The sequence below is a fragment of the Rhincodon typus genome, chromosome 23 (assembly GCF_021869965.1).
Source record: "Rhincodon typus isolate 14 chromosome 23, sRhiTyp1.1, whole genome shotgun sequence".
NCBI classification, from domain to species: domain Eukaryota; kingdom Metazoa; phylum Chordata; class Chondrichthyes; order Orectolobiformes; family Rhincodontidae; genus Rhincodon; species Rhincodon typus.
This window is the reverse complement of record NC_063354.1, coordinates 29376527-29390336: the sequence shown is the minus strand read 5'-3', so window position 1 is coordinate 29390336 and position 13810 is coordinate 29376527. Positions and strand designations below refer to the sequence as shown.

At 43.3% G+C, this 13810-nt stretch overlaps 2 protein-coding genes across 6 annotated transcripts in view; both read right to left on the bottom strand.

The window, feature by feature from the left end:
• Positions 1-1185, bottom strand: part of avd (avidin) — a 16032-nt gene extending 14847 nt beyond the window's left edge. Inside the window, exon 1 of the mRNA XM_048611121.1 lies at positions 1179-1185. Within this exon, the coding sequence (XP_048467078.1) occupies positions 1179-1185 (7 nt within the window). The remainder of the gene's footprint in view (positions 1-1178) is intronic.
• A 327-nt stretch (positions 1186-1512) lies between these two features.
• llgl2 (LLGL scribble cell polarity complex component 2) overlaps positions 1513-13810 on the bottom strand; it is an 85371-nt gene continuing 73073 nt past the window's right edge. For 3 of the 5 annotated variants that reach the window (XM_048610626.1, XM_048610625.1, XM_048610627.1), the window contains 9 exons: positions 11656-11806; positions 10610-10726; positions 8753-8919; positions 6223-6487; positions 5132-5291; positions 2998-3047; positions 2491-2538; positions 2249-2306; positions 1514-1887 (listed from right to left, as the gene is read on the bottom strand). In XM_048610626.1, the coding sequence (XP_048466583.1) occupies positions 1731-1887; positions 2249-2306; positions 2491-2538; positions 2998-3047; positions 5132-5291; positions 6223-6487; positions 8753-8919; positions 10610-10726; positions 11656-11806 (1173 nt within the window). In that variant the 3' untranslated portion in view covers positions 1514-1730. Of the gene's footprint in view, positions 1888-2248; positions 2307-2490; positions 2539-2997; positions 3048-5131; positions 5292-6222; positions 6488-8752; positions 8920-10609; positions 10727-11655; positions 11807-13810 lie in introns of all 5 variants that reach the window. The other 2 variants (XM_048610628.1, XR_007264537.1) reach the window with 2 other exon arrangements.

Below are 13810 nucleotides of genomic sequence, written 5' to 3'. Positions count from 1 at the left end.
GCGAGGAAGGAGAGACGGGCGAGGAAGGAGAGACGGGCGAGGAAGGGAGTGGCATCTTTGATTAGGGTCAACATTACTGTTGTACAGAGGATATTCCTGAGGGATCATCCAATGAAGTTACATGGGTGGAACTGAGAAGTAAGGGAACAAACACCTTAAAATGGCATTGTACTACAGGCCCCCTAGCAGTAAGTGGGAAATTGAGGAGCAAAAAAAAAAAAAGTAGGGAGTTGTCAAATATCTGCAAAAACAATAGGGTTATAATGGGTAGGGGATTTTAAACTTTCCAGACTGAAACTGCCATAGTGTAAAAGGCTTGGATGGGGAGGAATTTGCTAAGTGTGTTCAAGAAAATTTTCTTATTAAATATGTGGATGTACCTACGAGAGAAGGAGCAAAAAAAAACTCAACCCTCTCTTGGGAAATAAGGCAGGGCAAGTGACTGAGGTGTTAGTGGGGGAGCACTTTGGGACCAGTGATCATAATTTTATTCAGAGATAGTAGGAACTGCAGATGCTGGAGAATCTGAGATAACAAGGTGTAGAGCTGGATGAACACAGCAGGTCAAGCAGAATCAGCACCAAGCCTTCCTGCTCCTCTGATGCTGCTTGGCCTGCTGTGTTCATCCAGCTCTACACCTTGTTATCATAACTTTATTACTTTCAACATAATGATGGAGGATGGTAAACTGGATCTAAAAGTTAAGTCCTAAATTGGAGTAGGCCAATTTTGATGGTATCAGACAGACTAGATGGTAACAGAAAGGTGGTGATAGAGGGTTGTTATTCAGACTGGAGGCCTGTGACCAGCCGTGTGCCACAAGGATCGGTTCTGGGTCCACTGTTTTGTCATTTACACCAACGATTTGGATGAGAATATAGGAAGTATGGTTACTAAGTTTGTGGATGACACCAAATTGAGTGGACAATGAAGAAAGTTATCTAAGAGTACAATGAGAAGTTGATCGGATGGGCCAATGGGCTGAGAATTGGCAGCTGGAATTTAATTTAGATAACCGAGGTGAGCAAGACAGTTAAATGGTAGGGCCCTGGGGAATGTTGTTGACCAGAAGGACCTAGATGTACAGATTCATAGTTCCTTAAAAGTGGCAGCACATGTAGACTTTCATTGGTCAGAGCATTGAGTGTCGGAGTTGGGACATCATGTTATGGCTGTACGAGTCATTGCTGCAGCCACTTTTAGAATACTGCATAAGTCTGGTCTCCCTGCCAAAGGGAGGAGTTTGTTAAACTAGTAAAGGGTACAGAAAAAAAAAAATTACAAAAAAAGGATGCTGCGGGACTGGAGTGTTTGAGTTACAAGGGGAGGCTGGGACTGACTTCCCTGGAATGTCAGAGGCTGAAGGGTGACCTTATAGAGGTTTATAAAATGAGGGGCATAAATAAGGTCTTTTTCCAAGGGTAGGGGAATCCAAAACCACAGGGCATAGATTTAAGATAAGAGGGGAAAGATTAATAAGGTCTTGAGGGGCAAATTTTTCCAGAGGGTTGTGTGTGTAAGGAATGAGCTACTAGAGGAAGTGGTGAAAGCTGGTACGATTATATTTACATCATTTAACAGACATTTGGATAGGCAAAATGAATAGGAAAGGTTTAGAGTGATATGGACCAAATGCAGGCAAATTGGACTAGTTCAGTTTAGGATGGTCAGCATGAACGAGTTGGACCAAAGAATGTATTTCCGTACTTTATGGATCGAGGTCATAAAAGTTAAGTGTTTGGGGAACTCTTCAAATCTGGGGTAACAGTTATAAAAGCACAATTTTTTGTCATATTTTGACTGTACCAACCTCCATTAATCATCCTTTGCTTTGGAGACTGTACCCCAGCGGAGTTTTTGGAGTTCCTGTCCAGGTGTCCAAAACTCCTGCAACAGAAAGTTGAAATCGCTCCATATTGAGCAAACTCCACTAAGGAACATGGAAGTATATTTAGAAAAAAAAAAACCTCAGAACCCTTGACACCAACTGCATCGGGAAGCTGCAAATGTCAAGCTCTTGTTACACCATCTCCCATCCCACACCTGTTCACTAGATCTACCAATCCTTCCAATGTTACTAATGCTGCAGCTTCACTTTGCCCTTCCTCCAGCTCACTCCCGTCATATCCTTCCTCATCCACTTCCAGCACTCTCCCTGGACTCCATCCCAGCTTCAGCATTCCCCAAGTTTTTGCTCCCCCACCCCCTTCATCCTCTTACCCCAAGCTCTCCCAGTAGCAATACCTACAATCTGTCAGTTAGAGCCGATTCAGACTCAAGCGTGCTCTGAATTTCCAGTAAAACGCCTGGGGAAAGAAAGAAAAGTTGTAAAGTTATACAGTTAAAACAAGATTAAAATGATGCACCAACTCAAATACTGGAGTATGCTCTGACATCCCCACCCATACTCCAGAGAAACACAAAACAGGCCATAAGCACCAATATAGAAACATTCTGCAAAGTCTGAAAAAAAGAGGTGACTGTACTTACTCTCATCATTAAGCAGTGCATGCTCCATGATCTCTGCCATTTTCCTTCCTAAGAAATTATAGATCAATTAACAAAGCACAAATGAAACGAGATTTGTTTATCAATCAATATTTCAACATTCATTGCACCATTACAATGTGATAAATGTGTACTTAGAGAAAAAATTTCAGTAAAACTACTTGAATACGAAGTTGCACCCTTCTCTTTTTATTTAAGAGGATTTCTCATGAACAAACCAAATAATTCCTGAGCTCAGCATTGTTCAATATTCCAGGGAAATTACGCAAGTCAGTAACAGGTAGCAAGGACAGGCAGAGAGTATGTGCAAGTATGAGTGTAAGAACTACTGATGTTAAGATTGATACACATTACAGTCAATTTGCTACCAGTTGAGCTATCAGGAAGGTATTCTCCCCATCATCTACAGTTTGTCTTCAGACATTTTCACTCCTGCACATAACTCGGTCCAGATCAAACTGATCAAGTCAACTTATCAGACTGACTTACCATCACCCTCACTCAATCCAGATGGCAGCTGCTGTGAATGCTCCGATTCCCTGTGATTCAATATCAATCAATATTGTGTTTAAAACAAAAAAAAGTGATGGCGTCTCAAATATTACTGACAAATTCAACAGGAGTGACTGCAAATGAACTAAACACATTAGCACATGGGCAGGAGAACTGCAGATGTTGGAGTCAGAGTCACAGTGTGGAGCTGGAGCAACACAGCAGGTCAGGCAGCAGAGGAATAGGAAAGTTAACGTTTTGGGTCGGGAACCTTCTTCAGAACTGGGGATGGGGAAAGGGAGCTAGGAAATAAATAGAGGGAGGATGGGTGGGGCTGGGGAAAGTTAGGTGGAGTGGTGATAGGTGGATGCAAGTAGGGGGTAGTGGGGGTTGGTCAGTGGGAAGGGTGGGGGAAGATGAAGATGATGGACAGGTTGTGCCAGGTCAAGGAGACAGGGATGAGAGGGAGGTTTGGATATGGGATGAGGCCGGGGTTGGGGAGATTTTAAAACTGGTGAATTCTACATTCAGGCCATCATGCTTTCGGCTCCCGAGGCAGATTATGAGGACCTGCTCCTCCAATTTGCGTGTGGTGTCATCGTGGGAGTGGAGGCAGCCCAGGATGGCCATGTCACCCAGGGTGTAGGAGGGGTGAGTTAAAATGGTTTGCAACTGGAAGAAGGTATTGTCGATTATCATGTCCTGAGCACCAGATGCTCCACAAAATGGCCCTCGAGTCTGCGCTTGGTCTCATTGATGTAGAGGAGGCCATATTGGCAGTGGCAGATACAGTAGACCAGGTTGGAGAATGTACAGGTGAACCCCTGTCAGATAGGAAAGTTTGCTTAGAGCCTTGGATGGAGGAGAGTGGGGAGGTGTAGCACTTCCTGCAGTTACAGGAAAGGTGCCTTGTGTGATGAGGTTAGTGGGGAGTGTGGAGCGTGGAGTGGAGGAGGGAGTCATGGAAAGAGTGGTCCCTATGAAAGGTGGACAGGGGTGGGGAGGGAAATATTTCTTTGGTCATGGGGTCAGATTGTAGGTGGCGGAAGTGGCAGAGGATGATATGCTGGATGCGGAGGTTGGTGGGGTGTTTGTGAGGACCAGGGGAACGCTGTCCTTACTGTTGTTTGGGGGAGGGGGGTTGAGGGTAGAAGTGTGAGAAATGCAAGAGATGCGGTTGAGAGCATTTTTTGATCACGGGGCGGCCCGGGTGGGGTGGTGGTGAGGAAGAGTTGCTGTCCTTGAAATAGGGGGACACCTGGTATGTCGAGGAGTGGAACACTCCATCTTTGGAGTGGATGCGGTGGAGGCAGAGGAACTGGATGTACGGCATTGCATTCTTGCACGAGGGTCAGAGAGAGGTGGTGTAGTCTAGGGTAGCTATGGGAGTCGGTGGGTTTGAAATAGATGTCAGGTGTTGGGCAGCTACCAGAGATGGACAGAAGTTACTTGGCTCAGGTGATACAAGTTCCTGCATTTTCAAGCACAATGTAAAGGAACTTAACATTTAAACATTATTTAATGTCTTCAACATCCATCAAGTTCAAAAGCCAACTGTTCTGAAATATCAGTAGTTAATTTCATCACCTCTGTGCAGGCCTGACTTGCATACTTTCTAAGTATTGGTTATAAACAAGTCCCATCCAGGAGTAAAATAGGCTGAGCTATGCCTGTGTGAAAAAGGATCCCATTGGTGCAAACATTCACATTGCTTCAAAGAGTGAACAGACTAGATCCCTCAGTCAGCAGCATAACTGCAAGCTTAAGATGAAAAACCAAGCTATTTAACAAATAGCCTCTGGTCATCGTCCTGAAAGCAAGGAATATGGGAAAACTAATTAAACCTTTGAGCCTGTTCCTCCATTCAGTGAAATAATGGCAGATTTACACCATAACTCTACATAGCTGTCTTCATATCCCTTAGTCCCTTTCAGTTAACAAAAATCTATCCTCCTCACATTTAAAATTAACAACCAGTCTACCATCAATTGTTGGATGTAGCCTCCTGGAAGAGGATAATCATTGAACATCCGGGCCAGTGGTATTAAGCAAATTGCAAGTCCCTGACGATCAACTGCTGATTTAAAACAGTCAGCAGTACGAATGGTTGGATAGCATTCGTTAAACTTACTTGGAGTTGGCTTTCATGACCACTCCATCTTGCGCTGCTTTTTGATGGGAAGCCCTGGTTCCAACTCCTTCATCAATATCAATAACACATCTTGGTTCCACCACCCACTTTGATGAAACAGAGAACCTCTCAAATTCTGAAGGAGAGATGAGGTAAAACCCTGAAAAAGTAAAAACAGACATTGCAGGATTAGCAAGTAGTATTTTGGTTCACGTGAAGGTATTTCCAAGCATTGGGTGCAAAGTCTTTTGGACCCTCTCAGACAGTTGGGATGGAACCACGAGCAGTAGGCAGGAAGATGGAGGAGACAGCCTTATAATTTAGGGCAGAAGTAGGGGGTTGAACACAAAGAATTGTCATTTTATGGAACAAGAATTAAATATAGGAGAGATCAAGAACTTCTCATTTTAAATTAATTCACATCCTCATGATTCACACAGTAGTTCATGCTTGGCTGAGGTGCTGCACTTTGTTATAAGGTTGCTCTAAAGCAGCTTTCTTGGAAGCACATTTTCCAATTTCTGCAGGTTTACCAATGGGTGGATTAATTTCTTCACAGAATCTCAAAACTGTTACATCATAGGTGGTAGCCATTTGGCCCATCGTGTTTGTACAGTTCTTCAAATAAGCATTACTTAGTGCCAAATCCCTGCATTTTTCTTTGTCCAAACAAACACAGTCATTCAACACTCCGAATGCCACAATTGAACCTACTGTCACCACATTTCCAGGTAGTGCCCCCACACACTAACTTCATCACACTTGCAAATCATTTTAAATCTGCCCCCTCTGGTTCTCGAACTTTTTATTAGCAGGAATAGTGTATCCCTAGCTATGCTGTCAAGCCCACTTAAAGTTGAGGACTTCTATCAGAGTTCTTAGCCTTCTTCTTTCGAAGGGGAAAATGGTCCAACTTATTTGATTTATCCCTCGAATTATTTTTGTAAATTACTCCTATGCACACACTCTAATGCATTCATGTCCTTCCTGTAAGTGTGACACTCAGAACTGTACACAATACCGTAGCTGTGATGTGACAAGCATCCTGTACTTGGTGCTGATTTGCAAGTCATGCAACAAGAAACACCTACCTTGCCCAGACTTTGTGAAGACGCAGGACGCAATTCCACTGACGTCTTCCTTCCTGATGCACTCATACCGAACCTGACTTCTGAGTGCAGGGACAGAAATGACCTGGATATCGCCAAGGTTTGTAAGCACCAGAAGCCCATTCTCACTGTAATCTTCCACTCGATTGCTGCTGAAGCTGGCCACGGATACTTTCCGCACGCGGGACCCTTCAACTGCTGTCAGTTTCAGCTTGTTCTTTGTGCTGACTTTTGGTAGAGTGAATATCTGCCAGAGTGAGTGAAGCTTAATGATAGCAATTCATAGCTGCACCAGTCTTAACTACTCATACAGGACAGATGAAAGGGGTGATTGGGTAACTGTAGGGCACAGGAATTTTGACTAATGCCCAGAACCTTCAATCAGCTATCAAAAGACAATAAAGCATTAAAAGATTACAATGCTGGCGTGGGCAGAGGGACAGAGAAGAGAGAGCGTGCGAGAAAAAAAAAGCATGAGGAGAGAGAAGAGAAATGATACTCAGGGGTGGGGGGGTGGGGGAAGCAGGGAGGAACAGATGTCCCAGGGTTACAATAGTCATTGAAGAAACTGAACAATCATAGGATTACTGAACAGCTTGGACAAAGGAAGTGATGGTGTGAATAACTCGGGCGCAAGTGGCTTATTTATTTTTAAACATTCATCCATGGGATGTGGGCATTGCTGACAAGGCCAGAATTTACTGTCTATCCTGGATTCCCTAGAGGATGCACTAGTGAGCTGTTTTCTTGAACCACTGCAGGTGATGTTAGAAGGTAGAGAGCGAGATCGACAGCACAATTAGGAAGGGGGCTCCAAGACTTTGTATCACCATTTCTTCACTCAGTGCTGGGACTAGTTCAAGTCAGGATGGTTGTCTGATATGGACGGGAACTTGCAAACAGTAGTGCTCCATGCATCTGCTAACATTGCCTTTCTATGCAGTAAAGATCACTGGTTTGGAAAGTGGTGGCAGAGAAGTCTTAAGTTGTTGCAGTACATCTTGTACATTGCACAAACTGCTGCCACTTTGTGATGGAAGGGAGTAAATGCTGACAATGGATAGGGTGCCAGTTACATGGGCTGCTTTGTCCTGGATGATATCAAGCTTCAAGTGTTATTGGAGCTGCACTCATCCAGACAAGGGAGACTATAGCATCACATTCCTGACCTGGGCCTTGTAGATGGCATCAAGAAGCAAGATACTCACCAGATTTTCTAGTCTCTGACCTGCTGTTGTAGCCACAGTATGTACATGGCTGCAATAGTTCAGTTTATGGTCACTGTTAACCCCCAGAAGGTTCATGGATGATTAAGCAATACTAATGCTATTGAAGTGTTAAGGGGCAATGGGTAGATTCTCTCATTGGAGATGGTCATTGTCTGGCACTTGTGGCACATATGCTTTACTTGTCTTTGCACCAATGTGGTATGCTTTCCTACCAGAGCATTGGGATATTTGTGGAGCCGCCACCTCCTGTTAGATGTTGAACATCATTCACGACTGGAAACGGCAGAACTGATCTGATGGTCTTGGAGCTATTTATTGGATGGGCACACAAGACACCTTAGGCTGTAACTTAATCAGGATAACATCTCATAGTTATGCTTACTCTTGCTCTTGGCATACTCTCTTTCTTCATTAAACCAGGGTTTACACTCAGGTGAACCGCAACGATAGAGAGGGGGAGGTACAGAGGGAGGTTACAGGTTGTGTTCAAATATAATTCTGTGGCTGCTCGTGGCCTACAGTACCCTATGGATGCTCAGTTGAATTGAGACATCAGCTCAAAATCTATCCCATTTAGCACAGTGGTAATGCCACCCAACACCATGGAAGATAGTCAAGGTGAAGACAGGACTTCATTCCCACAAGGAGCATGCAGTGGTCATTGCTACCATTTTGGTCATGGGTGGACGTACATGGTGTGGGAGGATGACAGGAGGGTGCGAGGGGAAGTGATCAGCTGGGGGTTTCCTGGTCTGTGCTTGACTGATGCTGTAACACCATGGGTCCATAGTCAATGTTAAAAGGACTCCCAGAGCAAGTGCATCCCAATTGTACATCACTGTGCTGTCACTTTCAGTGGCTCTCTGTCTTGCTGGTGAGATAGGGCATAACTGGGATGGGGTTAATATCTAGGATACTATTTGTAAGACATGATTCCAGAACTGTGTCTTTGTCATGCTGTTGCTTGACTAGTAACTCAAATTTTGGCACTAGCTCTCAAAAGTTAGTAAAGAGGGCTTTGCACGGCCATGAGGGCTGTGTTAGCCACCTAGGCCAATGCCTACTGTCTTGCCTTTTTAGACTTTGTTTGATACAGCTGAAATGACCTAGCAAGCCAGAGGGCATTTAAACATCAATCGCAGTGGAGAGTCTGGTCACATCTTGGTTATGGTGTTCTTGAAAAAGTTGGAGAGAAGAAGTGTGTTCACTAACATGGCAGATTAAAAGAAAAAGACCAAACAATTTACTCTCCATGGTACTGTTTGTGGGATTGACCTAATTACCTTGAACTGCTCCTCAGATATAACCAGCAGCATGTGGTTCCCATGCATGTCTGGGCTCTTAGAAAGGTCATGTGCTGCCTCTAGTGGTTCAGGGAGGAGGATTCCTCGACCATCCAGAATAAAGATCCCAACCACAGGAGCTCTGTGCATTAACTGGATTTCCTTTACTGTAAAGATAATGGAATATGTTAACACAATGTGAAAGTGAAATAATTAAACACCATTAGAACACAATTCTATCTCAATCCAATGTTATGGCTATGAAACTAGTAGTTTTCTGTTGCATGTAATTACAAGCAAATTGCCCTCCTTTGTTGTTTAATTTCTCACACCTCAGAATTCACGCTGCCAAAAATTTAGTATCTCTTCATTCTTTCCCAAAAAAGATTTTGTAATGCTCTCTCATCCATCAGATAAAGGATCCTAAAGATTCAATTGTGCCTGTCAGCAGGGATTGTATTGCAAAAATGTGTCAGTTAGGATCAGCAGCAGATAAACTTAGCCAAACAATAGATTTTACACGTTGGTTTATGTCAATAACAAAGAAAAAGGATCTATACCAAAAGTCTGATCTCTAACCCATTTTAGAAACATGATGGATAACAGATGGAGGGATCAGGTGGGCTTCCCACACTGAACTGTCAAAGGCAGGTATGGTTTGCCGAGAGAATGGACATAGTAAATTCAGTACTGCCGCTCTGATGTTCAAAAGGGTCTCGACTCTAACTGAAGTGGAAGGCTGAGACCTACAATGAACCGACTGTTTCAAAACATCTTTGATCAGATAAGTAAAACCCATCTGGCTCAAACAAACAATTGCTTTGCCCCTTCAGGGTGGCATGGTGGGAGTGTGGTTCACATTGTTGCCTCAATGCCAGGAAGACTGGTTCAATTCCACCCTCAGGCAATTGCATGTGAAGTTTGCATATTGTCCTCATGTCTGTGTGGACTTCTGCTGGGTATTTCAGTTGCCCCTCAGTCCAAAAAATGTGCAGGTTAGGTAGATTGGTCATGCTAAATTGCCTTGTGGTGTCCAGACGAGGTGGATTAGCCATGGAGGCTCAGGGGATTGGTGTAGATTCGATAGGCCGAATGACCTCAATCTGAACTGTCATGATTCTATGACGCAGCTGATTGACTTCATCTCACAGAAAGGGAGGACAGATAGTATTGAATTCTTTATGCATCATTATAAATAAATACAATCAGACCTTGAGTTTCTCCAATATCTGCAGTAGTGGACTTTTGTTCCACTAGGAATGCTGTTTGTTTTATCATATACATTCAGAAATTGCTATTGTTTCTAGGATTACTTGGTTGCAAATAAAGTAATTTTCAACAAGTTTTTTTTTTTTAAAAAAAATAGTTCTGCATAGTGTGACAGTCAAAACCAAAAAAAAAGTGGGATAATTTGTAGATTTAGCTACCCAGCAGAACCTTGAACTGACCATTCCTTCTGGGCGAGCTGAGACAGCGTTGGATAGTTTAGAGCCTTGCAACAAATCCCAGTTGTCTTAATGACTACTTGTAGTACTGAATGCACTTCACAGGATAGATATTAGAAGCAGAAGCTTTGAGTGATTGTTCTTCAATCTGTGGTAGTCCACAGAAGAACAGCCAGTTCTGCATAGAATGTGAGCCAACGGCAAGACTCAGGACTACTGTATTCGTAGTCTAAGGCTGCCTGAGCTGTGGGAGGCTGCACAAATAGAGTGTGTCAAAATGACAAAAAGCAGAGTACTGGAAAGAACATTTACCCCACACACTCCCCTCAGGAGAAGGAGAAGATGCCCAACAAGGCAAGGGAGTAACGTCATTCCAGAGGTTTCTCCATGCAGAATTGAGGAAGGTACTCACCCTGAGTCGCAGTGACTGGCTCTTCCATCCTCCTTTCCACAGGCGGAATGTTAATAGCATATGCAAATATGGTTCCACCATTGGTACCAGCCCACAGTGACGGTCCATGGTAAGATCCTAAAACAAAAAAGTGCAGCTTCAGTATACAGTATTCAACTTAAAATTGAAGATGGAAAATAGTCACCTCCTAATTATTTCGTCTCCAGAAGGCATCAGATTAAGTACCAAAAACATTAATAAGAACATGTGCACAATAGTAGAAGTAGTAATCTTACAACATGGATTGTAAACCCTTTGGGATAGAGAGAAGACCATGAGCAAGACAAAACCAACATATTGATACTACTGAAAATTGGAAATAAAAACCAAGAATGTTCAGCAGGTCTCCAAACTGAAACATTAACCAGTTTCCTCTCCATAGAAACTGCCAGACATGCTGCAAATTTCCAACATTTTTGATTTCATTTCACTAAGTAGGGAATGCACTTTCATGGACATGATGTGTTCCCGACGGATCTTTGCACTGTTTTAATAAAGTAATACATGTACACTTCTATGTGGTGCACATATTCAAGTTTGCAGAAGGCATTCAATTAAGAGACACAGTAAGTTGAGATGAGGAGGAAAGGAAGTCACAAAAAAAGACCAAAGATTGAGTGGTTTAAACCAGAGACCCCCAATTCTGTGCAAGACTGAACACTAGTTTTACTGCGATAGCAAGAACTGCAGATGCTAGAGTCAGAGATAACAAGGTGTGGAGCTGGAGGAACACAGCAGGCCAGGCAGCATCAGAGGAATAAGAAAGCTGATGTTTTGGGTCAGGACCCTTCTTCAGAAATGTTGTACTGCATTTTTTTTTTTGAGCATGACAAACTCCTTACATGATGCGCTCCAAAATTATCAAAATAATAGATTGGGCTTAAGGGGTCTAACGAAAACAAAAGACAACTTACGGAATATTGCACTTCACTGAAACAGAAATAAACTTCAATTTAAAATATATGGTTATTAATCACCAGGATTAACAGCTGTTAATATTCACTCACCATCTCTTACAAAAGAATCTGCAAAATAAAGTGATCGAACAAATCCAGTAAAGGAATCTTCAGCGGATCGAGCCTCAATTCTGCGCTGCACCGGGGCCAACTCCATCTCATTTAATGCCTCCCGGTCCATCCTAGCATTGGCCTCCTGTACCTAGCAAGAGACACACATACAGAGAGAGCGTGAGCAAGATCAGTGACAACACACAAAAGTGTAACATGTACATATCAATACAAAACCTGCAAGATCATAGCACCATAACTATTCAGTGCAAGCCATTTAGCCCATTAAGCCTGCTCAATGAGATGTGGCTGATTGTGACCTAAACTCAATTGAGTGTTCACCTCAACTTCCTTGATGATCAAAAATCGCTCCTCTCCAACTGAGCCTTGAATAAGTGCAACGATCCAGCCTCTATTGCTCACGAGAATGGAATTCCAAAGACTCAAAAGATCCTTAGCAGAAGAAATTCCTCAGCTCAGGGTAGCACGGTGGCACAGTGGTGAGCACTGCTGCCTCACAGCACCAAGGCCCTGGGTTCAATTCCACCCTCGGACAACTGTGTGTGGACTTTGCACATTCTCCCCGCGTCTGTGTGGGTTTCCTCCCACAGTCTAAAGATGTGCAGGCTAGGTGGATTGGCCGTGCTAAATTATCCACAGTGTTCAGGGATGTGTAGATTAGGTAGGTTATGCGGGGATGGATCTGGGTGGGATGCTCTGAGGGTCACTGTAGACTTGTTGGACTGAAGGGCCTGTTTCCACACTGTAGGGATTCTATGATCCTATCTCCATCTCAAGTGGAAGATGGAATTTTTGCCACCTCATGCGAGATCTCAAAGAGCAAACACCCTTCCCAGCATCCAGGCTGTCAACTCTCTCAGAATTTTATGTTTTAATAACATCACTTATTCTTCTAAATTACTTAGAGTATGAGCCCAACCTACTCAAATCTCTTCTGAACCTTTCATCCCGAAACTTGGCCTCACAAATTACTTTCAGTACAAGTAAATCTCTCAAGTAAGGAAACCAAAACTGTATCCCAAGTGTGACCTCAAAGCTCAATACAGTCATAGCAAGACATGCCTACTTTTATAGTCCATCCCTTTGCAAGAAAGGTCAACACTCAATTTGCCTTCCTAATTACTTGCAGTATCCATATGCTAACTTTTTATGAATCATGTACAAGGAAACCCAGATCCTTCTGAATCAGAGTATTCTGCAGTCTCTCCCCATTTGGGTAATATTGTGCTTCTCTGCCAAGCTTAACCTCACCTTTTCTCCACATGTACTAACATTATATCCAACTTAGCTATATCCCTTTGCTGATTCTAGCTAGCCTTCTCATATACAGCACTGCTACTTAATTTGCCATCAGAAAATTTAGCTACAGTACTGTCCAAGTCCCTTGGTCTAAGCCTCCATCTAGGTTCCCACCTAAGGAGTGACAAACCTAAAAATTAGGTGTTAGCCTGGTGATGGTACAACACAGGATTACTTACATACTAAACAGCACAGATCAGCAAGGCAGAGGCATATCAAAGCCATTCCACAGCAAATGGATCAGATCTAAGCTGTGCAGTCTGCCACTGAGTCATGAATGGCAGTTGACAATTAAGTAACATACTGGAGGAGGCAGCAATTATACCAATCCTTTGGTGATGAGGGAGTCCAGTGCATCAGTGCAAAAGACAAGGTTGAAGCATTCGCAACAATCTTCAGCCAGAAATTACAAGCATGATGATCCATCTCAGCCTCTTCCAGAGGTCCCCAACATCGAACATGCCTGTTTTTCACTCCACATGATAAAGAAAACAGGGCTACTGTGCCTGAATATTCTAGAAACAGTACAGAAGACTTGTGCTCCAGAACATGCCATACCCCTAGCCAAGTTATTCTAGTACAGCTACAGGACTGGCGTCTAGCTCATAAAAAAGGGAGATAATTCCCCAGGAATGTCCTGTATCCAAAAAGCAGGACAAAACCAATCCAAGCCAATTACTGTCCCATTAGTTTACTCCCAATCATTGGTAAAGTGATGGAAGGTGTCATCAAGCAGTGCCTGCTCAGCATTGCCATTTTGGATTCTACCTGGGCCACTTAGCTCCTGACTTCATTGCATCCTTGGTTGAAACACAGGCAAAAAAAAAAAAAAAAA